General features: G+C 42.9%; 2 protein-coding genes across 2 annotated transcripts in view; one reads left to right on the forward strand and one right to left on the reverse strand.

The window, feature by feature from the left end:
* eif3i (eukaryotic translation initiation factor 3, subunit I) lies at nt 1-23,401 on the reverse strand. The gene is made up of 11 exons (XM_073028276.1): nt 23,301-23,401; nt 22,290-22,382; nt 20,059-20,146; nt 18,859-18,924; nt 16,166-16,315; nt 9,941-10,068; nt 8,581-8,691; nt 4,764-4,853; nt 2,713-2,786; nt 1,229-1,321; nt 1-443 (listed from the first exon to the last, which is right to left on the reverse strand). Exons 1-11 carry the CDS (start codon nt 23,301-23,303, stop codon nt 362-364), a joined length of 978 nt encoding a protein of 325 aa, XP_072884377.1. The 5' UTR covers nt 23,304-23,401; the 3' UTR covers nt 1-361.
* Nucleotides 23,385-24,212, forward strand: part of tmem234 (transmembrane protein 234) — a 14,988-nt gene continuing 14,160 nt past the window's right edge. The window contains exon 1 of the mRNA XM_073028277.1: nt 23,385-23,432. Within this exon, the coding sequence (XP_072884378.1) occupies nt 23,420-23,432 (13 nt within the window). The 5' untranslated portion in view covers nt 23,385-23,419. The remainder of the gene's footprint in view (nt 23,433-24,212) is intronic.

The raw sequence follows: 24,212 nt of genomic DNA on the forward strand, positions 1-24,212 counted from the left end.
TTTAGAAACTCAAAACACCAAATCTTTATTTTGGGATATTTGTGACACAATCCTTTATTACCTTGGATGAATTTGGAACACAATTTATAAGATAATAACTCATAAATAAACAATGTAACTCTATCAAGGAACACCAATCAATAGTTTTGGTGACTTTGGCAAACTGGTCTGCAAAGTGATAGCAAACTCTTCCGCTTGAGTCTTTGTGCAAAGTTGCAGTTAAACTGAGTCATATTTTCTTGGTAAAGTAGAAGAACTGGATAAGTGAAATAAAATCATAAATGCAATCAACATTCTTCAGTATTTATTTAACAAAATAAACCCTCCGTTACAATTCAGAAACAACGCTTTCCTTCACACCTTAAAATTCCATCTCAAATTCAAAGTACTGTGGGTCAAAGTGATGGATTCTCACGTAACCATCTTCTCCTCCACTGCTGTAGCTGTAAACAAGAGAAAGTACCGTTAAACCAGGCTCTGCAGCGCACCAGACCTCCCCACAGTGTGGACTGAGTTAGATTTCACGCACTCTACCCCATTCTTCACACTGCTTGCAGATTAGTAACAACTTTCTAACAGTACAGTACCTCACACATACAGATCAATTTATCATGTGTACAAGAAGACATACAGCAGATATACAGCAAACACACCCAAGGATGTGCTGGGAGCAGCCTGCCTGTAATGCTTAGCAGAACACCACAAAACAACACTGAAACAAATCCCCTTACCACCCATCCACTCAAACAGACAAAGGCCTCCAACTTTCCAACCTTAGGGCAGGCCACCTCAGGGACACAGGTCCTTGGCCCCTGGATTCTCAGACATAGTTATAGAAAAATACAGCACAGAACAGGCCCTATGTCTTATCCAATCCATGCTGAACCATTTAAATTGCCTAATCTTAGTGACCTGCACTGGGACCACTGCCCTTCATACCCCTACCATCCACGTACCTATTCAACAACTCTTAAACACTGAAAATGTTGACATTGGGCCCCTAACTTTGGACCTCTCTCCAGGACTTGCTAATAAGCAGTTCTACCTTCAGCATGTCTGAAGTTGGAGGCCAAATATCTGTGAGCTAGTCAGTGTCCTGATGAAGGGTCTCGGCCCGAAACGCCAACAGCGCTTCTCCTTATAGATGCTGCCTGGCCTGCTGTGTTCCACCAGCATTTTGTGTGTGATATTTACTGACAAACTGCATTTCATGTTATTGCATACATACCTTTTCCCATCTGGATGGAAAGCCACGCTGTTGATTGGGCCAAAGTGACCTTTCACCCTGCCAAATTCCTCTTCAAAAGACAAATGGAAAAATCTGAAAAGGAAGCAAATTACTGTTTAATTGTAAGAATGAAAAGCAGAATAGAACCCTCTTACCGTTACCACTGGGCATCATCTCTGAATTCAGGACAGAGTCATTAAATCAACATGCACCATAAACCAGAGGAAGTCAGCAGGTCAGGCAACATCTATGGAAATGAATAAACAGTCGACACATTGGGCTCAGACCCTTCTTCAGGACTGGAAAGGAAGGGGGAAGATGCCAGAACAAAAAGGTGAGGGAAGGGAAGCAGGATAACTAGAAGGTGGGTGTGGGAAGGGGTGAATTAAGAAGCTGGGAGGTGACAGGTGGAAAAGGCAAAATGCTGGAGAAGGAGGATGGTCACTAGGGGAGGTAATAGGCAGGTGAGAAAAGACGGGGGAAGGTCCGAGTGAGGAATTGAAGAGGAAGGAACTAGGAGAAGAAAAAAATATTACTGTAAGTTGGTGAAATTGATGTTCATGCCATCAGGTTGGAGGCTACCCAGATGAATATAAAGTGTTGATCCTCCAACTTGAGAGTGGTCTCATCATGACAGAAGAGGTGGCCCTGGACCGACATCAGAATGGGAAGTTAAATGGTTGGCCACTAGGAAATCCTGGAGTGATGGTGTCTCTGAAAGTGAACCTCAGATACCTAGGGCTCCAAAGCTGTTTTCAATCAAGGGCAGTCCAACAAAAAGTGTGAATGACGAACGGGTTGAGAGCTCCAAGTTCCTAGGTGTGTCCTGGTCCAACCACATAGATGTCATGACCAGAAAAGCTCACCTATACCTTACCTCCACAGGAGGCTAAAAAATATTCAGCACGTCTGCACATGACAACAAGGAACTGCAGAATTGTGGACACAGCTCAGCACATCACAGGGTCACCCTCCCGTCTATTGCCTCAGTAAAGCAGCCAGTACAATCAAAGACCCTACCTACCCTGGACATTCTCTCCTCTCCATTCTCCCATTGGGCAGAAGATACAAAAGCCTGAAAGCACGTATCATCAAGCTCAAGGACAGATTCTATCTCACTGTCATCAGACTCTTGAACAAACCTTGCATGAGATAAGATGGCCTCTTGACCTCACAATTTATAATCTCATTATGATCATTTACCTGCACTGCATTTTGCCAGTAGCTTTTACACTTTACTCTGCATTATTGTTTTACCTTATTGTACCTGGATGCACTGTGTAATCATTTGATCTGTATGAATAAGCTTTTCACTGTATCTTGGTACATGTGACAATAATAAACCAATTCCAATACCACACAAGGCTGAATCACATGAAGTCTACCTTCAGTATTCCTCAGGTGAAAGAATGGACAGAAACCTTTACAATAAAGTTCAGATTAAACTTGGAAAATGTGCAATTAGCGACATCATTGTTACATACCGAGCCTCAAATTTCCCAATTCTCGTAGAGGTGGTTGTTACATCCATTGCTTCCTGACCACCACCAAGGACCACCTAGCAAAACAAATCAGCTAGAGCATCAATCACACGGTGGTTCTCAAGGTTGAACAAATATAGTGAGATTCAATTCGCTTGTCAGATAAAACATACTGTGAAATACATTTTGGAGCAGGAAAAAAAAACACTCCCAAACACAGGGTAAAATAAAAATCAGCAATATCTAGAGATGAATTATGTGGGCAAAGATTCTGCCGACATCAGTTTTCAAATTCATCATGGGCTTAATCCTCCCCACCACAGGACATCTTCCCATCACTGAGGATATCTTCATACGGGACATGCCTTCTTCTTATTACTATCATCGGGAAGGGGGTACAGGAGCTTGAAGACACACAGTCAACATTTTAGGAATAGCTTCTGCCCCTCTGCCATCAGGTTTCTGAACAAACCCTTGAAGACTACCTCACCATTCCTCTTCTGCAGTTTTTGTAACTTATCATAATTTTAATGTCTTGTACCATATTGCTTTCAGAAAACAATACATTTCACATCCCATGTCAATGATAATAAACCAGATCCTAAAATCCTGGGATACGATTAAGGCCTGTATATGAAATAAGTTTTTTTTTTATAAGATGCAAAATACGATCCAATTTTTAGTGATCATGGTTTAACACCATAAATCAGCCTTCACAATTCACTGTGAGCTGCACAGAAAATCTATTTTAGCATTAACGCTACCCAGCTCAGCATTGGATATGGTCAATTACAGCTTGCTATTTCTCAGGCATCACCATATCCCGTTCTGGTCATGTAGATCTTGTTAAAGATGACGCCAATTTTAATTTGTCACCATCAGTGCTTTGTGCCACAAAATGACACCAACATAAACAGGAAGAATTTGACAAATGCAAGAGGTTCTGCAGAAGCTGGAAATACAGGGTGAAACACTCAAAATGCTGGAGGAACTCAGCATGATAGGCTCCATCTTTAGAGAACATTAAAAAGTCAATGTTTTGGGCCAAGATCCTTCATCAGAACAAAAGTGTGTTCATGATCAACATGGAGACACCAGACGCTGGAATCTGAAGCAGAACTCAGCAGGTCGAGTGGCATCAGTGAGGGGTAGAGAGGGGAGTGAGGGGTAGAGAGGGGGGTGCGGAACTGTTGACATTTCAAGTTGAAACCCTGTACCTAAACTTAAAATGCAGAGAGGAGATGGCCAGTATAAGAGAGGGGGAGTGGTGAGACAGGAGTCCGAGCTGATTGGTGGACAAAGAGGGATGACAGATGATGGGCAGGTTGTTCCAAGTAGTCCATTTTACAAAAACAGTCCACTTGTGTACTGGAAATGACATTACACCATTTGATAGAGGTATACAAAATTAAGAGGGGTATAGATGGGGTAAATGCAAGCAGGCTTTTTCCAGAGGTTAGGTGTATGGGTTAAGGGTGAAAGGTGAAAAGTTTAAGGGGAACATGAGGGGAACCTTCTTCACTCAGAGGGTCCTGAGAGTGTAGAACGAGCTGCCAGCACAAGTGGTGCATGTGAGTTTGATTTCAACGTTTAAGAGAAGTTTGAATAGATATGTGGATGGGAGGGGTATGGAGGGTTATAGTCCCCGTGCAGGTCAATGGGAGTATGCAGTTTAACCAGTCCAGCACGGACTAGATGGGCTGAAAGGCATGTCTGTGCTGTACTTTTCTATGACTTTGAATTATGAAAGAACCAAAATGAATTGTGCTCAATAAGCACCTCCTTCACAGTCCTCATGTACAACCTTAAAACCTCGTACGGATACGAGTGATGTTAATTACAACTCTGTAGCATGACCAGAATAGTCTAAGCATTGCTCTGGTTTGCCACCCAACCTGGTATGGTTTGGATTAGCCTTTGTTTCTCCTCTCCGAAGATATAATTAGCCAGAAAGAGTGAAGTGTTTTATAGATAATAATTTAAAGCACAAACCCAAGAAGCTAACATCATCTCAAGGATCAAAAATGCTGTAGAACATAATACAATCAACTTACATGCTCCACCGAAGGTGAAATAGCAGCAGAGTTCACAGGTCGCTCAGTCCTGAACGTTTTCAAATGCTCCAAAGTTGCAGAATCAAACAGCTGTAATAGAGAAAACCCACGGCTAAGAGCAGAAAGGCTTCTGTTTTTACCAGTCAAACCTACGTGCAAAGGCCAGATGTCCCATGATGCGGAAAAGCAGATGCTTTGTCACAGCCGTCCAGGCTCACCTGCAGCTCCACAAGATATGACCACAGCCAGCTAAATCCTCCTCTTTAAAAACAAATTGAACCTGACCAAATATCATTCTGCCAACCTCTTCCCAACCGCCAGCAAAACAAATAGTGGCATACTAATAAAGCGAAAGGAGATCAGTTCAGGTTTTAATCAAATCATACGGCTCCTAATATTTCATGCCTCTGGAAACAAGGACCGCAGAGAAGCAATGCAGAGGAGGCTCCCCTTGTATGAATAAATCTGCGTATTTAATTGGGTAAAGCACAATGATGGTCAATCACATTCTTTAAATAAAAACCTATCAAATATTGAAAGGCCTGGATAGAGTGGGTGCGGAGATGTTTCTTATAGTGGTGGAGGCTAGGAGCAGAGGTCACAGATTGAGAATAGAAGGATGTCGTATTAGAACAAAGATGAAAAGGAATTTCTTTAGCCAGAGGGTGGTGAACCTGTGGAATTTGTAGGAAGCCAAGTCACTGGGTGTATTTAAAGCTGAGGTTGATAGGTTCTTGTTTAGTCAAGATGTTAAAGGTTACGGGAAGAAGGCAGGAGAATGGGGTTGAGAGGAATAATAAATCAGCCATGATGGAATGATGGAGTAGACTTGATCTACCGATTAGCCTAACTCTGCTTAAAAAACCCACAGAATGTGATGTTACAGAACATTTGGTCTGTTTATTTGTTGATCCTTAGGGTTCTTCCAGGAAACAAGAATGGTGAGCAGTCTCAATTCATTAACAGTCATTTATTTTAGAGTACAAACAAACATACAAATACTAAAGCACTGGTGAGGCCTCACTTGGAGTACTGTGAGCAGTTTTGTGCCCCTCATCTTAAAAAGGATGTGCTGAAACTGGAGAGGGTTCAAGGAGGTTCACGAAAATGATTCCAGGTTTGAATGGCTTGTCATATGAAGAGTGAATGATAGCTCTAGGCCTGTATTCACTAGAATTCAGAAGAATGAGGGGTAACTTCATAGAAACCCATCAAATGGTGAAAAGCCTTGACAGAGTGGATGTGGAGAGGATGTTTCCTCTGGTGGGAAAGAATAAGATCAGAGGACACAGTTTCAGAATAGAGGGGTGCTCTTTTAGAACAGAGTTGAAGAATTTCTTTAGCCAGAGATTGGTGAATCCATGGAATTCTTTGCCACAAGCAGCTGTGGAAGCCAAGTCTTTATGTCTGTAAGACAGAGTCTGATAGATTCTTGACTGGTCAGGGCATAAAGGGATATGGGGAGAAGGTAGGAGATTGGGGCTGAGAAAAAAATTGGATCAGTCATGATGAAACGATGGAGGAGACACAATGGGCCAAAATGGCCTAATTCTGCTTCTCATATCTTATGGTCAAACTAAACAAGGAGCTGAGAAACAATGCTAAGATGAATGAACAACAAAGAAGGAGAAGGCAAAGACAATGCACCTAAAATCATATAGATAGATAGATAGATACTTTATTCATCCCCATGGGGAAATTCAACTTTTTTTCCAATGTCCCATACACTTGTTGTAGCAAAACTAATTACATACAATACTTAACTCAGTAAAAAATATGATATGCATCTAAATCACTATCTCAAAAAGCATTAATAATAACAATCACAGCACGGAAACAGGCCATTCCGGCCCTCCTAGTCCGTGCCGAACTCTTAATCTCACCTAGTCCCACCTACCCGCACTCAGCCCATAACCCTCCACTCCTTTCCCGTCCATATACCTATCCAATTTTACCTTAAATGACACAACTGAACTGGCCTCTACTACTTCTATAGGAAGCTCATTCCACACAGCTATCACTCTCTGAGTAAAGAAATACCCCCTCGTGTTTCCCTTAAACTTTTGCCCCCTAACTCTCAAATCATGTCCTCTCGTTTGAATCTCCCCTACTCTCAATGGAAACAGCCTATTCACGTCAACTCTATCTATCCCTCTCAACATTTTAAATACCTCGATCAAATCCCCCCTCAACCTTCTACGCTCCAATGAATAGAGACCTAATTTGTTCAACCTTTCTCTGTAACTTAAGTGCTGAAACCCAGGTAACATCCTAGTAAATTGTCTCTGCACTCTCTCTAATTTATTGATATCTTTCCTATAATTCGGTGACCAGAACTGTACACAATATTCCAAATTTGGCCTTACCAATGCCTTGTACAATTTTAACATTACATCCCAACTTCTGTACTCAATGCTCTGATTTATAAAGGCCAGCGTTCCAAAAGCCTTCTTCACCACCCTATCTACATGAGACTCCACCTTCAGGGAACTATGCACTGTTATTCCTAGATCTCTCTGTTCCATTGCATTCCTCAATGCCCTACCATTTACCCTGTATGTTCTATTTGGATTATTCCTGCCAAAATGTAGAACCTCACACTTCTCAGCATTAAACTCCATCTGCCAACGTTCAGCCCATTCTTCTAACTGGCATAAATCTCCCTGCAAGCTTTGAAAACCCACCTCATTATCCACAACACCTCCTACCTTAGTATCATCAGCATACTTACTAATCCAATTTACCACCCCATCATCCAGATCATTTATGTATATTACAAACAACATTGGGCCCAAAACAGATCCCTGAGGCACCCTGCTAGTCACCGGCCTCCATCACGATAAACAATTATCCACCACTACTCTCTGGCATCTCCCATCTAGCCACTGTTGAATCCATTTTATTACTCCAGCATTAATACCTAACGACTGAACCTTCTTAACTAACGTTCCATGTGGAACTTTGTCAAAGGCCTTGCTGAAGTCCATATAGACTACATCCACTGCCTTACCCTCGTCAACATTCCTCGTAACTACTTCAAAAAATTCAATAAGGTTTGTCAAACATGACCTTACACGCACAAATCCATGCTGGCTACTCCTAATCAGATCCTGTCTATCCAGATAATTATAAATACTATCTCTAAGAATACTTTCCATTAATTTACCCACCACTGATGTCAAACTGACAGGTCTATAATTGCCAGGCTTACTTCTAGAACCCTTTTTAAACAATGGAACCACATGAGCAATATGCCAATCCTCCGGCACAATCCCCGTTTCTAATGACATCTGAAAGATCTCTGTCAGAGCTCCTGCTATCTCTACACAAACTTCCCTCAAGGTCCTGGGGAATATCCGGTCAGGACCCGGAGATTTATCCACTTTTAAATTTCTTAAAAAATCCATTACTTTTTATAATCCACATAACAAAAATCCCTTAGATAAGAATAAACAAATCGATTGTTAGACAATTACATCACATGGGCAATATGCTAATATTTAGCCAATAAAAAATTAGAAAGGCGATAAACTGTTAAACTAATGGCTATACCATTTTCTGCTTGTAAGTGGGGATGAATCACCACACACTGAAAATTACACGAGCTTGTTAAAAGATAGAAATGACTAAAATACAACTTTAGTAAAAGTACAAATCTTATAAAAAGTATTCAAAAAAAGTGATTTCCAACTCTCCTGTGCACACATTTTGGTTGGAGGGGAGTGGTTTAAATCCAGTTGAGTTTATAGTTTGGCTTAAATTAGACTAAAACGCTCCAGTGGTCATGTTTGGAGTGAAAGCGTTACACATTGCTTACCTTAGCAGTATTATCCTTCGAAGCAGTGATAAACATGGTCAGGTCCAACGACGTCTGGATGTCATTAATTTGCTTGGTGTGCTCTTTTGCTTTACAAATTATTTCCCCAGACTGTCACAAGTCACAAAAAAATGTTAATTACAACCAAAATACTAAAAGACAGTAACATGAACTACAGACAGGTGGGATTAGATAAGGACAGAGAATAATGCAGACACAATGGGCTGAATGGCCTGTTTATTCTAATATTTGTTATTCATTTCTCAACAAAAGTGCAATGCTGCTACAATCTCCTGGGTCTAGATCAGAAGGTCAATTTAGATACCTAAGGAGATAAAGACTCATCTCTGTGGAAAAGCAGAGTGAGAGGTAGGTAAAGATGGTGCTTTGTTGGTAGGACCCCACTGAACATGGTCAAAGTTGTGGAGTATGATGTGCTGGATACAGAGGCTCATGAGGTGGTCAATAAGGTCAAAAGGAACTCTATTAAGGTTAAGGTGGTGGAAAGATGGGGATTTGGTACAGAACAGTTGAGTGCAGCACAGATCAGGAACTGCCATATTAAATGGTGGGGTCGACTTGGTCTCCTCTTGCCCCTACTTTGAGCTTTTCCATTATAAGGTGTTGATCACTGCCCATGAAGTGAGTTGCAGCAAGATGCTCTTGCTAGATGCTGACAGTCATTAGTCTTTGCTTCCTTAGGAATCAGCAGAGATTCAGCATGACATCTAAAACTTCGACAAATTTCTACAGATGAACCTATTGACCGGCTGCATCACAGCCTGGTAAGGAAACGTCAATGCTCTTGAACAGAAAATGCTACAAAATGTAGTAAACGCAGCCCAGCTCGTCACAGGAAAAGCCCACCCCCACCCCCCCCCCCCCAACCACTGAGCACATCTACACAAAACACCGTCACAGGAAAGCTGTACCCATCATCGGAGATCCTCAGCACCCAGATCATGCTCTTCCCTCACTGCTGCCATCAGGAAGGTACAGGTGCCTCAGAAATCACACCACCAGTTTCAAGAACAGTTATCACCCCTCAACCAACAGCTCTTGAATAAAAGTGGATAACTACACCCGCTTGCCCACCCATTGCCCAATGCCACAAAAAAATGATATCACTTTAAGGACTCTTTATCTCATGTTCTCATTACTTATTGCAATTTATTTATATTTGCACTTTACAGTTTCTTGTCTTCTGCACTCTGATTAATCTTTCATTGATCCTGTTACAGTTACTGTTCTGTAGATTTGCAGAATGTGCCCCCAAGAAAATGAATTTCAGGGTTGTATATGGTGACATATATTTACTTTGATAATAAAATTTACTTTTGAATCATTAGTTTATTTGTACCTTAGCACTGAACTGCACCAATTCACCGTTCTCGTGCCCTGCAATGACAAATTCTCCGAGAGGTCCCCAAACAGCACTTGTGATCTTTGATTCATTGGCCGAGACCTTCATGTACGGTTCATTATTATCTAAAGTTCAACAGAACATTAATGATAAGGTAAATGTTCCAAACTAGCTTACAGCTCCACAATGCTTTACATGTGCAGAGCAATTGTAGCTGAATACAACCAAGTAATCAAAGTCCAGACAGCAGTATAGGTAATACAGCAATCAATATATACAGTGGAAATGCAAAAACAGCAATATGATAGGAAACAAAATAATATTCAGGATTGATTAACTAAGGTGCCAGGGACAATTCCACTACCTACAGTAAAAAGTGCCACGAACGCTTGTAGATACTCGCAAAAAGCCAGGCATCTCCTTGCTTTAATATCCTGTTCAAATGACTGCATCTCTGATGGTCAAACACTCCCCAGAGTCTGGCATGGGCTTGAACTCAGAGATGAGCCATCACACCAGACATGACCTGACAGGTGACAACATAGGCAAAAACGCTGGACTTGTGAGCACTCATGAATTTACAAGTTAGACCAACAACATCACTGGTTCAGACTACATCAAATCAAGCAACTAAACACTTCCAACTGACAATTCGTTTTAACTGGCAGAGCGTTAAAATAAATGACTGTTAATTATGGATTCTTTATTTTGAATTATAAAACCTGAGATGTAACACTAAATGAAAAAGCATTTTTCGGGAACGTCACAGAATCTATCCAGTTAGGAAATGTGGATGTTGAAGATGTCAGTTGTTATCTATACATTCTATCTGCTAGAAATGAATACAGGAAGCATCACAGCTAATTACAGTTAATGCAACAACTCCTTGCCAACTCCCACTATTTTACTCACACAAGTTGTCTTAATCCAGGGGTTCCTAACCTTTTTTATGCCATGGACCAATACCATTAAACAAGGCGTTTTCTGATGACTCGGCCATAGTTGGATGCATCAGCAAGGGAGATGAGGCTGAGTACAGGACTACGGTGGGAAACTTTGTCACATGGTGCGAGCAGAATCATCTGCAGCTTAATGTGAAATAGATTAAGGAGCTGGTGGTGGACCTGAGGAGGGCTAAGGCACCGGTGACCCCTGTTTCCATCCAAGGGGGTCAGTGTGGACATGGTGGAGGATTACAAATACCTGGGGATACGAATTGACAATAAACTGGACTGGTCAAAGAACACTGAGGCTGTCTACAAGAAGGCTGTCTATTTCCTGAGGAGACTGAGGTCCTTTAACATCTGCCAGACGATGCTGAGGATGTTCTACGAGGCTGCGGTGGCCTATCATGTTTGCTGTTGTATGCTGGGGCAGCAGGCTGAGGGTAGCAGACACCAATAGAATCAACAAACTCATTCGTAAGGCCAGTGATGTTGTGGGTGTGGAACTGGACTCTCTGACTGTGGTGTATGAAAAGAGGATGCTGTCCAAGTTGCATGCCATCTTGGACAATGACTCCCATCCACTCCATTATGGTTAGGCAGAGGAGTACATTCAGCCAGAGACTCATTCCACCGAGATGGTGCCAGGGTCCGAGACATCTCAGATCGGGTGCAGGTTATTCTTGAGAGGGAGGGCAAGAATCCAGATGTTGTGGTCCATGTAGGGACCAATGACGTGGGTAGGATGAGTGAGGGGGTCCTGCGTAGGGATTTCAGGGAGTTAGGTGCGAAGCTGAAGAGCAGGACCTCGAGGGTAACAATCTCAGGATTGCTACCTGTGCCACGTGCGAGTGAGGCAAGGAACAGAAAGATTATACAGATTAATACGTGGCTGAGAGGATGGTGCAGGAGGGAGGGCTTCAGGTTTTTAGATAATTGGGCTTTGTTCCAGGGAAGGTGGGATCTGTTCCGACGGGACGGTTTACACCTGAACTGGAGCGGTTCTAACATTCTTGCAGGGAAGTTTGCTAGTGCTTCTTGGGGGGGGGGCGGGTTTAAACTAAATTTGCAGGGGGCGGGGATCCAGAATGTGAGAGAGGATAGTGAGAGGAAGAATAAAGGACAGGTGGGGACTACACGGTTCTGGAATATTAAGTGTGTAGTAGAGAAAGGTGAGGTGGAACAAGTGATAAGGAGGACACATGCACAGAGGGATGGTCTGACAGAACATGGGAGTTAAATGTGCAGAAAGAATAAGTAAATTTAGGAAGGACAACAAAATTCTAGGGGCGTATAGCCCGATGGGAGTTCGGGGAGCAGGGTTAAGCACAATAGGCAGCGATTCAAACAGAGAGAGGAGAAATGGGCTAAAAATTCTACATGAATGCACGAAGTGTCAGAAATAAGGCAGATGAGCTTGAAGCTCAGGTGCGAATGAGTAACTATGATGTTGTTGGGATAACGGAGACATGGCTGCAGGGAGATCAGACCTGGGAAATGAATGTACAAGGGTATATGTGCTATTGTAGGGACAGAAATGTGGGCAGAGTGGGTGGGGGTGGCCCTGTTGGTGAGGAATGAGATTCAGTCCTTTGCAAGAGGGGACATAGGATCAGGAGAAGTAGAGTCTGTGTGGATAGAACTGAGGAACAGTAAGGGCAAAAGGACCCTAATGGGTGTTGTCTACAGGCTACCAAACAGTAGCATGGATATTGGGTGCAAGTTGAATAGGGAGTTAACATTGGCATGTGGCAAAGGTAATGTCGCAGTAGTTATGGAGGATTTCAACATGCAGGTGAACTGGGAGAATCAGGTTGGTGCTGGACCCCAGGATAGGGAGTTTGTAGAGTGCCTACGGGATGCATTCTTGGAACAGCTTGTACGAGAGCCGACCAGGGACAAGGCTATTCTGGATTTAGTGTTATGTAATCAACAGGATTTGATAAGCGATCTTGAAGTAAAGGAGCCATTAGGAGGTAGTGATCATAATATGATAAGTTTTTATCTGCAATTTGAGAAGGATAAGGGCAGCTCGGATGTGTCAGTGTTGCAGTTGAACAGGGGAAACTATGGAGCCATGAGGGAGGAGCTGGCCAAAGTTGACTGGAAGGATATCCTAGCAGAAAAGACAGTGGAACAGCAATGACAGGTATTCTTGGGAATAATGCACAAGGTGCAAAATCAGTTCATTCCCCGGAGAAGGAAGGATTCAAAGGGAGGAAAAGGGGCCACAGTGGTTGACAAAGGAAGTCAGAGATTGCATAGCATTAAAAAAAAGGAAGTATGACAGAGCTAAGGTGAGTGGGAGGACAGACGATTGGGAAGTGTTTAAGGAACAACAGAACTTAACTAAAAAGGCAATACGGGGAGAAAAAATGAGGTACGAACGCAAGCTAGCCAGGAATATAAAGGAGGATAGCAAAAGCTTTTTTAGGTATGTGAAGAGAAAGAAGGTAGTTAAGAACAATGTTGAGCCCTTGAAGAATGATTTGGGTGAAATTGTTATGGGAAACAGAGAAACGGCAGAAGAATTTAATAAGTACTTTAGATCTGTCTTCACTAAGGAAGGCACAAGCAATCTCCCAGATGTATGGATGGGCCAAGGACATAGGGTAACAGAGGAAATGAAACAGATTGACATTAGGAAGGAAATGGTGATGAGTAGACTGATGGGACTGAAGGCTGACAAATCCCCAGGTCCAGATGGTCTGCATCCTAGGGTACTAAAGGAGGTGGCCCTGGAAATTGCGGATGCATTGGTAATCATTTTCCAATGTTCCGTAGATTCAGGATCAGTTCCTGAGGATTGGAGAATGGCTAATGTTATCCCACTTTTTAAGAAAGGAGGGAGGGAGAAAACAGAGAAATATCGACCTGTCAGCCTGACATCGGTGGTGGGGAAGATGCTAGAGTCCATTATTAAAGATGAAATAGTGGCATATCTAGATAGCAGTGATAGGACTGGGCCGAGCCAGCATGGATTTACCAAGGGTAAATCATGCTTGACTAATCTGTTGGAGTTTTTCGAGGATGTAACCAGGAAGTTAGACGGGGGAGATCCAGTGGATGTAGTGTACCTCGATTTTCAGAAGGCATTTGATAAGGTCCCACATAGGAGATTGGTGGGTAAAATCAAAGCTCATGGCATTGGGGGGGGAAGACATTGACATGGATAGAAAACTGGCTGGCAGATAGAAAGCAAAGGGTAGCGGTGAATGGGTGTTTCTCGGAATGGCAGGTGGTGCCTGGGGGTGTGCCACAGGGCTCCGTATTGGAACCACAGCTGTTTACGATTTACATCAACGATTTGGATGAAGGCATTGAGAATAACATCAGCAAATTTGCTGATGATACTAAGCTGGGTGGCAGTGTGACATGTGATGAGGATGTTAGGAGAATTCAGGGTGACTTGGATAGGCTGGGTGAGTGGGCAGATACTTGGCAGATGACATTTAATGTGAATAAGTGAGATTATCCACTTTGGGAGTAAGAACAGGAAGGCAGATTATTATCTGAGCGGTGTAGAGTTAGGTAAGGGAGAAATACAAAGAGATCTAGGAGTCCTTGTTCATCAGTCACTGAAGGTGAATGAGCAAGTGCAGCAGGCAGTGAAGAAGGCTAACGGAATGTTGGCCTTTATTACAAAGGGAATTGAGTACAAGAGCAAGGAAATCCTCTTGCATTTGTACAGAGCCCTGGTGAGACCACACCTGGAGTATTGTGTACAGTTTTGGTCTCCAGGGTTAAGGAAGGACATCCTGGCTGTACAGGAAGTGCAGCATAGATTCACGAGGTTAATTCCTGGGATGTCTGGACTGTCTTACGCAGAGAGGTTAGAGAGACCGGGCTTGTACATGCTGGAATTAAGGAGATTGAGAAGGGATCTGATTGAAACATATAAGATTATTAAGGGATTGGACAAGATAGAGGCAGGAAATACGTTCCAGATGCTGGGAGAGTCCAGTACCAGAGGGCATGGTTTGAGAATAAGGGGTAGGTCATTTAGGACAGAGTTAAGGAAAAAGTTCTTCTCCCAGAGAGTTGTGGGGGTCTGGAATGCACTGCCTCGGAAGGTAGTGGAGGCCAATTCTCTGGATGCTTTCAAGAAGGAGCTAGATAGGTATCTTATGGATAGGGGAATCAAGGGATATGGGGACAAGGCAGGAACCGGATATTGATAGTAGATGATCAGCCATGATCTCAAAATGGCGGTGCAGGCTCGAAGGGCCAAATGGTCTACTTCTGCACCTATTGTCTATTGTAACACTGAGCATCATAGGAAGTCATTCCTACCTGTGGCCATCAAACTTTACAACTCCTCCCTCGGAGTGTCAGACACCCTGAGCCAAAAGGCTGGTCCTGGACTTATTTCCACCTGGCATGATTAACTTATTATTATTTAATTATTTATGGTTTTATATTGCTATATTTCTTCTCTATTCTTGGTTGGTGCGGCTGTAACGAAACCCAATTTCCCTTGGGATCAATAAAGTATGTCTGTCTGTCATGGACCACAGGTTGGGAACCCATTAGACTACAAGATATAGGAGCTGAAACAGGTCATTTGGCCCATCCAGTTTGTTCTACCATTTCATCATGACTGATGTATTATCCCTCTCAGCACCAATCACCTGACTTCTTCCCATACTCCTTCATGCCCTGACCCATCAAGAATCTATCAACCTCTGCCTTAAATATTCATAAAGACTTGGCCTCCACAGCTGTCTGTGGCAACAAATTCCAGATTCACCACACTCTAGCTAAAGAAATTACTCATCTCAGTTCTAAAAGGATGCCCCTCTATTCTGAGGCTGTGTCCTCTGGTCTTAGACACCCTCACCATAGAAAAACATCCTCTCCACATTCACTCTATCCAGGCCTTTCACCATTCGATAGGTTTCAATGAGTTCACCCCTCATTCTTCTGAATTCTAATGAATCTAGGTCCAGAGTCATTAAACGCTCTTCAATCGCAGAATCATTTTCACAAACCTCCTTTGAACCCTCACCAGTTTCAGCACATCCTTTCGAAGGAAAGGAGCCCAAAACTGCTCATTCACTCCAAGTGAGGCCTCACCAGAGATTTATAAAACTTCAACATTATATTCTTGCTTTTGTATTCTAGTCCTTTCAAAATGAATGCTATAAAAAACACTTTTAATCAATCAAACGGATTTTAAATATCTGACAGTCAGCCAGCTTTTTGAAATACTTTAAGGCATCCAACTCAGCAATGAGGATTTAAAAAAAAAAATCCTTTTACAATGAATCTTACTTACTCATTTGAGCAGGATCTCGAATGTCGAAGAAACTGACGTAACAATTGTAGCCCATCTGCTTGTCTGTTGAGAACATGATGATGTTGCCACTGAAGTCAAATCCACCCGTTCGGACAGCAGAGCTGGTTTTAAACAAAGCGAGCTGCTTCCCTAATAACAAAAGCAATTGATTACGAATAAGGACAGACAACACTGCAAATAACGAGACAAGAATGTACATGAAAGAGAAATTTTAACAGATTCTAATGTTTTGTTTTGCACAGATTTATTATCACTGGCATACGTTGTGAAGTTTGTTATGCAGCAGCAGTACATTGTAATAAAAATAAAAACTGTAAATTACAGTCAACGTACACAGTTGCAAGGAAAAGTTTGTGAACCCTTTGCAATTATCTGGTTTTCAGCATTAATTACTCATAAAATGTGGTCTGATCTTCATCTAAATCACAATGTAAACAATCTGCCTAAACTAATAACACAAACAATTGTACTTCTCATCAATACTGAGTACACCATTTAAACAATCACAGTCTAGGTTCAAACAAGTATGTGAATCTCTGTGGTAATGCATTCTACAAAAGCTACTTGGGAGTCAGATATTCCAATCAGTGAAATGAGATTGGAGGTGTGGGTTGTAGAGGGGCCCTGCCTGATAAAAAAAAGACACACAAAGTCAGGTTACTGACAGAATTTGCTCTTCTCAAGATAGATCTGTTTATGTGCACCATGCCTCGATCAAAATAACTTTTAGAGGACCTTAGAAAAGAACTGTAGAGATGCATGAAACTGAAAAAGGCTACAAAATCATTTCTAAAGACTTGAGTGTTCATCAGTCCACAGTAAGAACAGACAGACAGACATACTTTATTGATCCCGAGGGAAATTGGGTTTCGTTACAGCCACACCAATAGAAATAGGCTACAAATGAGGAAATTTAGTACTGTTGCTACCCACAGCAAAATATGCAATGCTGAAGGAGGTGGAGGAGACCCAAAGGTAACGGCAAAAGACCTGCAGAAATCTCTAGAACTTGTTAAAGTCTCTCTTCATGTGTCCACTATAATAAGAAAAACCCTGAAGAAGAAAGGTGTTCATGGAAGGACACCAAAGATGAAACCACTGTTCACCAAACAAAAAATAGCTGCTCGTCTTAAGTTTGCAAAAGACCATCTGGATGTTCCACAATGCTTCTGGGACAATGCTCTGTGGACAGATGAGACAAATGTTGAACTTTTTGGCAGAAATGGACATTGCTATGTTTGGAAGAAAAAGGGCACTGCACACCAACACCAAACCTCATCCCAAATGTGAAGCATGGTGGAAGGAGCATCATGGTTTCGGGCTGCTTTGCTGCCTCAGGGCCTGGACAGCTAGCAATCAGTGAAGGAACAACAAATTCAAAATTCCATCAAGGCAATTTACAGGAGAATGTCAGGGTAGCCGGTCCATCACCTGAAGCTTAATAGAAGTTATGATTCAACAAGACAGTGATCTCAAACACAAGTAAATCAACAACAGAATGGTTTAAAAAGAAGAAAATTCATGTTTTAGAATAGCCAAGCGATAGTCCAGACCTTAACCCAATTGAGATGTTGTGGCATGACCTAAAGAGGGCTGTTCATGCAAGTATCCCAGAAATATTGATGAACTGAAACAGGTTCGTATGGAGGAAATGTCTAAAATTCCTCCGCTATTGTGCAAGCCAGATCAGCAGCTACAGGAAACATTTGGTGGAGGTTATTGCTGCTAAAGGAGTTTCCACCAGTTATTAAATAAAAGGATTCATATACTTTTTCCAGCTTGGACTGTGTAAGATTAAATAATGTGTTCAATAAAGACATGAAAAGTACAATTGTTTGTGTGTTATTAGTTTAGTCAGATTGTGTTTGTCTATTATTGTGACTTAGATGAAGATCAGACCACATTTTATGAGTAATTAATTCAGAAAACCAGGTAAATGCAAAGGGTTCACAAATTTTTTCTTGCAACTGTGAAGTCAAGAGTCACCTTATCATACTAGGGAATATTCAATGGTCTTATAACAGCGGGGTCCATCCTCATCTGTTCTAAATGCTCACCTCTCTATTCTGAGACTGTGCCCTCTGGTCCTCAACCCTCTCCACATGCACTCCATCTAGGCCTCTCAATATACTATGTTTCAATGAGAACCCCCCTCCCATTCTTCAAAAGTCCCGGGAGTAGAGGCCCACAACCAACAAATACCCCTTCATTATCATGAACCTCCTCTGGACTCTCTCCAATGTCAGCACATCCTTTCTTACACAAGGGGCCCAAAACTGCTCACAATACTCCAAGAGCAGTCTGACCAATGCCTCATAAAATCTCAGCATTATATCCTTGCTAACTCCTCTTGAAATTCAGAGTAGGAATTTCCTGATTCAAGCTCTCTTGGATGTTCAACTCAAGTCGTATGATGCTGGGATAGATGTTTGGATTCAGTAAACTTTAAGGCAGGATTAGGATAAAGGATTGGGCAGGCATTCAATCCTGGATTGAACAGGTACCATTCTCACTTCACCAAACATTACAGTGGTTCAGCTGGCAAAGCCTCAAAGGGTACTAGCTCTTGCCAGAGAGCAATGCCTTTAGAAAGAATGGAAAGAAATTAAGAAAGCTGGTATCACCAACAGAACAAAAAATGCTTTTTAACATGCAGAAATGTAAGTTCTCACCTGTTTCACAGTCCCAAAGTCTGCATGAGTTATCTGCAGAACCGGTCAACACTTGCTTTGTATCCCCTGATTATTAGATCAAGGACAATAAGAATCACCTGTTAGGAAACTGGAAGTTAAACACAGACACACACTGATACTCAGTGTCAGAATAACCAAAGTATCTCCAGGGAGCATTTTCAGTTTCCTTGAACAGTGACATTTCATTGTAATGCGAAAAGGGTCAGGCAAATGCACTAAAGTTACAGTTCAATGTCTGATCACCTTATTGATAATGAACTATTGCTGGGTAGCTAAAATTGTGTAGATTCCCCAATGTCTTCAAATACTTTATTTTACCAAACTTCTGAATTTTTCTAATAAAAAGCTGCAGGTTTTCCTTTCATAATGATCATTCAAAACCTGAAGGATTAAATTAGAAAAATTTATTTATAGTAATCCATATTTTATGATTCTACAAAAACTGCACCAGCTCATCAGTCTTTGTAGAAGATGGCACTCAGAGAAATGGATCTCACAAATCGCAGGTGTCCAGCATCAAGATTAAGAGGTTACAAGCTACTCAAAGCTTCTTCCACCCACAATAGGTTTTCAGTCCTATTACTGGGTAAACACACAGCAGGACAGGAGATATGCCCCCATTTGAAAAACTGACATTATGAAATGCAGGAAATGGTAAAATTCTCATAATTGTGGAAATTATTCAGTTTTACTATTTGTTCACCTTCAAGTTTCTAACAGTGTTCCCACTGAGAATTTTTTATTTTATGGAGATATAGCGCAGAATAAGCCCTTCCGTCCCTTCAAGCCATGCTGCCCAGCAATTCCCAATTTAACCCCAGCCTAATCTCGGGACAATTTACAAAGACTGTGGGAGGAAACCAGTGCAGCCAGAGGAAGCACACACAAACTCCCTACAGGCAGCGGTGGGAATTGAACCCGGGTCACCTGTACAGTAAAGTGTTGTGCTAACCACTACGCTACCGTGAATTCTGACATGTATAAATGGGACAACATGATGGGCAAAATGGGCATCATCCACATTGTGACCATCGTGACTAAAACATTTCAAGTGTTTTCCAAAACTCAGGGCAGCCCAAAGTAACTCTGAGGTAATGAAGTATTTACAGTAAGTGCGTTAAAATTTATCCGTGCGTTATTTGCTGAACAAACCCTAAACATAAACAGCAGCAAGGATACAGTCGACGTCCACGCACCACACTGCTCCAGTGTGGCCATTGTAAGTGCCCAGCCTCTCTCCATTCAAAGAATACCAGACGTTAACGACCTGCACCAGAGCAAAAAGCAAAGAAGCTATCGTGGTCTGCCAACATTAACCCCAAGAATTACATTCACTTCACAGCTGTAGCACATATGTATAGTTAGGGTGCCTAAGACCTTTGCACAGTACTGTAGTAATTTTATGTACAGGTGTCCCCCACTTTACAAAGTTAGAGTGTTCCTATGAAACCTTTCTTAAGCCGAAATGGTGTAAAGCGAAGAACCATTAATTTATATGAGAAAGATTTTCATAAAAGCGAAAATCCTCTTTGTAATGCGAAAACAGGTTACTAATGTAGGTCTTTTGGAAAAGCAAAGTGGCATAAAGCGGGGGACACCTGTATTGCACTGTACTGCTGTTTCCCCCCCCCCCAAAAAAAAACAAATTTCATGATCTGTGAGTGGTAATACCTTTTCTGAGGTAAATTGTGGTAAATTAACCAGAAACAATGGTGAATTTGAGGGATGAACTGTGCTGATACGCTGCAGAATTGACACAAGTGCAGTGAGCCATTCCGAGAGGAGGAATTGAGACAGAGGAGTTTCCATGTCCGTATAGATGATCCAGGTACGAGGTTGGATCATTCTGGGTGCCGAGACGATTTGGAGGAATCGAGACCGGCTTTGGGCTGGGCGGCGTGGTCTAGGCTCAGAGTCTTTTGCTGCAGCGGCACCTGGGTTCTAAGTGGAAGGTGAGATGTGCTGTTTGGACAATTTAAACACCAGCTCAAATGAACCGGAAAGTCAGAGTGTCGGGATTGGAAGCGAACTCCTGTCTCCATGGCAGAGGCTATGAAGACCGCCCGTGGCTGCTGTGCTCTGTGCCTGACGGACAGATACTGAGGCTTTCGGCCTACTCCGTGATTTGGAACTATATTGTTACTAACTTCCACTGTTTGCATGATTTGTTGCCCCCCCTCTTCTCTTCATATTGGGCACTGGCCTTTATGTTTTCCAAACTGGGTTCTTTTGGGTTTCTTGCTTCGGCTGCTGGTAAGCAAACAAATCTTAAAGATGTATAATTTATACTTTCTTTAATAACAAATGTTCTTCAAAACTTTGAAAAACCTGATTCCGATATGGGACTCTATTGTGGACTGAGAGTGGGAAGGGGGCAGGAAGTGGGGACTCACAGTTGGGAAAGGGGGAAGGGAGCAGGAAGCACCAGAGAGACATACTGTAATGGTCAATAAACCAATTGTTTGGAATCAGATGACCTTCTCTGATGTCTCAGGGCTGGGTATGTCAGCACAGTGAACAGGTGGGAATGGGGCGTGCTTTGCTGTCGTTGTTGCTTCTGATTTTCTGCTGAGCATTGCGGGCAGGCATGCTATTCATACTGGAATGTATGGTGACACTTGTGGGTGGCCCCCAGCACATTCTTAGGTTGTGTTGGTTGTTAACGCAAGCAATGCATTTCGCTGTATGTTTCGATGTACATCTGGTAAATAAAATGAACCTGCATCTGATCTGAAATTCATCTGTTAAACCCAGCAATCAAGACACTTCATTGTTCTGTCACAAACCAGATTTCACCTTTCACAGTTTGTGTACAGTACCATGCACAAGTCTTAGGTACATATGTATAACCTGGGTGGCTAAGATATTTGTACAGTATTTGTCAACGTGGAGCGGAGTGTGTTTGTAAATCTGGTGGGAGCAAACAACGTTGTGAATGGTGAGGGTGGAGTGCCACAGGAGGGGTGTGGGACAGGTAGCAGAGAAGGAGTTTCAGGGGTGGGGGTGGCAACCAGCCCCGAGACACCAGACAAGGGCATTTGATTTCAAACAATTGGCTTATTGATCATTACAAAATGTCTCTCTGGTGCTTCCCACTCCCTCCCCTCGTTCTTCCCCTCTTCCCAAACATGATTCCCCTCTCCCTGCCCTCTTCCCACTCTCAGTCCACAATGGAGACCCATATCAGAATCAGGTTTATCATCACTCATACATCTCATGAAATCTGTTTTGCAGCAGCAGTACAGTGCAAAACATAAAATTACTACTGTATTGTGCAAAATTCTTGGGCATCTTAGCTATGTATTGTAACATCACATATAGATTACACATTTGACCACTACCCCACAAAGTTATTACTGATTACTTTAGTATGGCAATGAGAATTCCATTGAAATTACATGTGTACTTACAGTGTCTTTCGCACAGGAGAACACCAAGTCTCCTTCTCTGTTGTATTTAATTTGTGTGATTGATCTTTCATGACCTTGTAACAGGATGGGTTTCTGACACAGGACAGAAAAAGAAATTTGATTACATTCAACAGTTGATCCATTTGTTCTCTCCATGAATGTTCTTGGCAAATTTTTCTACAGAAGTGGCTTGCCATTGCCTTTATAAGACGGATGGCCCCAGCCATTATTGATACTCTTCAGAGATTGTCTCTAGTGTCAGTGGCTAATAACCAGCACCACCTGCTCCCATGGCTTCATGCGACCCTGATGGGGACTAAGCAGGCCAGTAGAGGGGAGGAGCACCTTACAACTCCTTTGGTAAAGATGTATCTACACACCAACACTCAGGCTGAGATATTAATTATTGAAAATGTACCATATTGTGAATCTGTTATGAATTAGACAAGTTCTCTAAACCTTACTGTTCTTCTAGCATTAATCTTTTCACAAATGGTTTCCACAAAAACTCTCAAATAATTGAGCTGGTAAGCAATGTCACACGGATTTACTCATCTGGCCACTGTTTGGATTGACATAGCTATCAGAAACATGACCTGGCCCCCAGAATCCATTCCACAGTGATAAGGAGCCCGGTCCAGTTTAATTCAATGGACACTGGCCTCATAAAGTTGAGTTGAAGAGTCACTCCAGGCTAAAAGCTCAGAGGCTGTGTTACCCTGACAGCAACATCATTCATCGTCTATCTGCACATCAAGAACACGTTGGATAAAGAGAACCAAAGATCCAGAGAGGCTTTGATTATTCGGCCCATCGATTCTAAGCTGCCGCAAAGCGCGCTGCGGATAAGGCCGAGCCCCAGGTTTGTGTTCGCTACCGAGAGGGGGCCGGGGGCCCGGGTCTGGAGCCTAGGGGCCTGTCGGAGGACCCGTTAGCTCGGGCGGACCGAGCGAGGCTCCCGACCCCCATATCGCACACATACATCCCCCTCCGTCCCCGGTCCCCACCCACCATGGTGCCGCAGCCGGTTCTCTCCCTCGTCCTCCGCCGCCACACGGTGACCGGAAAGACCGCGCACGCCGCCGGAAGTGGCGCCGAAGGTGAAGGGTCAGAAGGCGGGTACCGCTGCCATGGCGACTGTGTGTGAGTGTCAATGGGATTCTTCCCCCCGCCCGTCGCCGCTCGGCCCGTCAGAGCTGGTCTACTCCCTTTTCCCTATACCTCTCCGCGGGCTGCTCCATGGGGGTTGCCGGGCGGTTGGCTCTTAGAGGGCGGACGGGTGAGAACGTGAACCTGAGGCCTCGGGTCTCCGGCTGGTTCACTGGGATTCCCCCGGGGAGAGGACTTGCCATCCTGACTCCCTCCGGCCTCTCTCCTCCGATGAAGCTCCCTGGTCTTTCGTGATGTTTCATTTTATCCTCTTGAGCAGGAGTGCGGGTGTTCACTATTCTATAAATTCTGATTTCTCACCGACTGCTTGAAAACAATCCTTCCTGTCTGACTTGAATTCCCATCTTTAACATTCCTCCAGCTATCTACGTTTGAAGTTATAACATAGAGGAGTACAACAGACTATTCGGCCCAAAATGTTGTGCTGAACCAGCTAAGAAGTAAATCAAAAAAACCCAGACAATATCATCTACCTATACCATGTCCATATCCCCCCATCTTCCATACGTACATGTGCCAATGTACACTTTCCAAATGTCTCTTAGAGCCTGTGATGTATTTGTCTCTACCACCACACCAGGCAGTGCATTTCAGGCATCCACCACTCTCTGAGTAAAAAACATACCCCTCACATCCCCCTTTGAGCCTACCCCCCTATTCACCTTCAATGTATGCCCTCGGGTATTATACATTTCAACCCTGCTGGGAAACAGATACTCCCTGTCTACTCTATCTATGCCTCTCGTAATCTTG

Source organism: Hemitrygon akajei, chromosome 24 (genome assembly GCF_048418815.1).
Source record: "Hemitrygon akajei chromosome 24, sHemAka1.3, whole genome shotgun sequence".
NCBI classification, from domain to species: domain Eukaryota; kingdom Metazoa; phylum Chordata; class Chondrichthyes; order Myliobatiformes; family Dasyatidae; genus Hemitrygon; species Hemitrygon akajei.